The 3417-nt window shown below is 44.3% G+C and overlaps 1 protein-coding gene across 1 annotated transcript in view; it reads right to left on the reverse strand.

The window, feature by feature from the left end:
* Nucleotides 1-1183: 1183 nt before the first annotated feature.
* Nucleotides 1184-3417, reverse strand: part of ptprr (protein tyrosine phosphatase receptor type R) — a 38188-nt gene continuing 35954 nt past the window's right edge. The window contains exons 13-16 of the mRNA XM_037695740.1: nucleotides 2502-2612; nucleotides 2273-2430; nucleotides 2087-2200; nucleotides 1184-1378 (exon numbers count right to left, since the gene is read on the reverse strand). Of these exons, the coding sequence (XP_037551668.1) occupies nucleotides 1255-1378; nucleotides 2087-2200; nucleotides 2273-2430; nucleotides 2502-2612 (507 nt within the window). The 3' untranslated portion in view covers nucleotides 1184-1254. The remainder of the gene's footprint in view (nucleotides 1379-2086; nucleotides 2201-2272; nucleotides 2431-2501; nucleotides 2613-3417) is intronic.

Here is a 3417-nt window from a genome sequence, read left to right on the forward strand (position 1 = left end):
CATCACGAGTTTGGACCGGACCATCACGAGTTTGGACCGGACCATCATGAGACTCTCAGAGCGCTGCTCAATCACACACTGTTCTCGGGGGGGGGCAGATCGTGTGATGGTGGTTCTGAACGGACCCAGTGAGCCACAGACCGGATCCTCTTCATCTTTGACCCACTAACGATGATGGTCTTAAAGGGCGAAGCGGGCACTCATGGACTCTGTGCTTAAAGAAACAACCACAGAGTCTGGAAATATAATCATTAAAAGTTCTGTTGTGACGTCAATTTATTAATCTTTAATAAATTATTTATTAATCCTTAACAAATTATTTATTAATCTTTAACAAATTGGCGGTTTAGCGAAATGCTACTTTACCAATGCTAGGTGGTAGCAGCTTGTGTATTGTGGCTACAACCTCCGCTCCCGTCCGGACCGAGCAGAACTGTTGGAGGGGGGTTGGTAGACAGGGCGCTCGGTAAAAACATTTATTTAAAAAAAAAACTTATTTTAATTCTCGGTCAAATTATCAGAACTCACAAATCACAGCTCTGTCAGGCAATACAAGAGCAATGTATCGTGATAATATCGTATCGCTGGCAGTTTGTTATAAAACTATTCTGTCATTTTTATTCTTTCACGTTACGAATCATAAAAATCCCTGAACTGTGACATTAGCAGTGTTGGGACATTCATCACTTGTTACAACTTCACAGTATCGTGATAATATTGTTGGCTGCGTATCGCATCGTGAGTTTTCAAAGCGGGTCGAGTCACACGTGAGAAATTTAAGTTGTGTTTTATAATTTATTTCTTTAAAGAATGTGATTCTGTTTTCTCGTTTGAAGCGTTGGTAAGTTAAGTACATTTAGGAGTTTAGTGCCGCAGAGTCCAACGGGATTAACAGCAGCTAACCCAGAGGTGGAACTAGCTAACAGTCATCTTTAAACAGCCGTCTGAAAAGAACGCCACGTTACAGAAACGGTTAAATCCCGTGAAGACGGTTTCTGAACAAAGTCGCTTCAGTTCGAGTCAAAGTGTTGACACGAGTCCAGGGTTCATAAAAACACGTACCAGAAGCAGTCCGTGGAGCTTCATCCAAAATGTGAAGGAGAACATTCCACTTTCAGACATTTACCTGTCCCCACCCTTCAACAGGCTCCGCCCACTTCAGTCAGCTGATTTGTTGTCCATCAGACTCAAAGACCTGGTCCAGAATCTCCAGGTCCAAACGAACTCCCAAAGCTGAGCTCATACCTGCTGAGGTTAACTTCCTACTTCCTGGAGCGGTGAATGCTCATTGGCCGGTTTCTGCTGGGGGCGGGCCTCGAACAGGTTCAAGGCGTGATGGACGAACTCGTACTGCTCACCTGTCTGGATCATTCCACCTCTGCACAAGAAGAACCGTACACAACGCTGGTTACAGAGGAAGAAACGACGACGTTGTAAAACCATCAGAAACTGACCGTGTCCCGGATTAACCACAACTTTGAACCGTTCGCGTTTCTATTGAACAAATTAAAAACTAGTTCTCTGTGAGTTTTAGATGCTTCTTTTGTTCCTAAAGAGAAACGAGCAGATTTAAATGTTCTTCAGTCTGGACTAAAAGAACCACAAAAGACTTTCAAGGTGAAGTTTCTCCCCCAGACGTTGGTTTACCAGAACCGAGGGCGAGAAAAAACCCAAAGATTCTGACAGAAGCTAAATGTTTGTGAGTAAACAAAGTTAAAAGTAAACAAACAAAAACATGCACTCAGAGCCTGAACACGACAAAAAGACACAAAATGATCTGAAAGAATTAAACCTGTTCACAAAAACAAACCACAGCTGAAACTGGGTGTTGTGTAAAAACAACTTGTTTAAGGCAATAAACAACATTTAGGTCACAACACAAACAATTAAACATAAAGAAGACAAAAGCCATAAAAACATGATGCAACCACAAACAAAAACACAAAACTAAGAAGTGCCGTATAAAAACACCAACACCAACAACAGATTAAAGGTTTAAAGAAGATCTAAGAAACAAAGAGTCTAAATGTTTTTTAGGCTCATGAGCTTCTGACTCTTCATTAGTGAAAAGTTTTCAGCGTTGTACCTGTCGGTCCGGAGCTGGCAGGTGATGCTCAGGACGTCCACCACCCCCTCTACCTGCAGCTGCCGACAGCCTATCGTCACGGCGATGAAGCAGCCTGTCCGGCCGATCCCAGCGCTGCAGAGCAAAGGATCATGGGTAATGGAGTCCTTTCAGACATGTCAGGAGGAGGAGCTCCTCAGTCGGTACCTGCAGTGGACTATAACCGGTCCCACATGGTCGGCAGCCCGCCTGTCCGCCTCGACGTCGGCCATGAGCTGCAGCAGCGGCAGCGCGGAGTCGGGGGTTTTGTGGTCGGGCCACGATGTGTACCAGTAGTGCTGCAGCGTGCGGGTTTGATTCCCACACTGCTCGGACACAAAGCAGACGTTTAGCTGTGAAGCTCGCAGACTGCTCTGCCTGAGGACGTGGCTCGTACCTTCAGCGTGAGGCTGCGGGTCGTGAAGTGTTCCCCCTCTCTGACGCCGTCCACCAACACCTCCACGTCACCGTAGATGCCCCTCTTCTCCGGCCAGTACAGGACACACTTCTGCAGAGACAGACACTTCCAGATGTTTCATGACAGCCTTCATGGTTGAGTCCTGCCGTGGAGGAGCTGCTCACAAAGATGTCGGGTCGAATCCTTTGATTCTGCTGATTTTCATGGAACGTGCAGGACTGAACTTAAACCTCTGGATGAACATCAGTTTCATAAAACGTTATGGAGTTATCACCCACCGCCAGGATGCCATCACATAACAGCCACTGTCTGTATGTGTGTTAGCAAAACATCTCATCAATCACTGGATGTGTTTCAAGACAAAAATCTGAAAAACTGGAGCCAATCAATTGAAGATGGCCGCCACAGCTAATCCGTCTTAGCCAACACAAAAAGGCTTGAACTCGGCCACATTCACAGATACAGACATTCAGTGTGGTAGTAGCTGAGAGTCATCCCCATCAGAAACTCTGAGAACCAAGAGATAAATAAAAAACATTTAGCTGTCGTCTAAAGCTTCTTCAGTTCTGATCAAAGGTCGACAGGTGCACTTCATAAATTCTTCTTATGTCCATCCTACTAATAAAAACGTTAAGTTTAAGGAATGGTAGTTTTATTTTACTAAGTTTTAGCACAAAAAGTAGGAAGTTCAAACAGAAGTACTTTTAATAAATGTGGATATATGTTCACTAAACAAATCTTAAAAATAAAAAAACATACAGACAAAACGTTCTGGTAAAAGAACAGACACTAAAGATGCATCGATACCGACAGTATCAGTTCAGGTGTTGTGAGTACTAGTACTTGGAACACCGATACCGACAGTATCAGTTCAGGTGTTGTGAGTACTAGTACT

This window comes from Nematolebias whitei, chromosome 22 (assembly GCF_014905685.2).
Source record: "Nematolebias whitei isolate Nwh7 chromosome 22, NemWhi1, whole genome shotgun sequence".
In the NCBI taxonomy this organism is placed as follows: domain Eukaryota; kingdom Metazoa; phylum Chordata; class Actinopteri; order Cyprinodontiformes; family Rivulidae; genus Nematolebias; species Nematolebias whitei.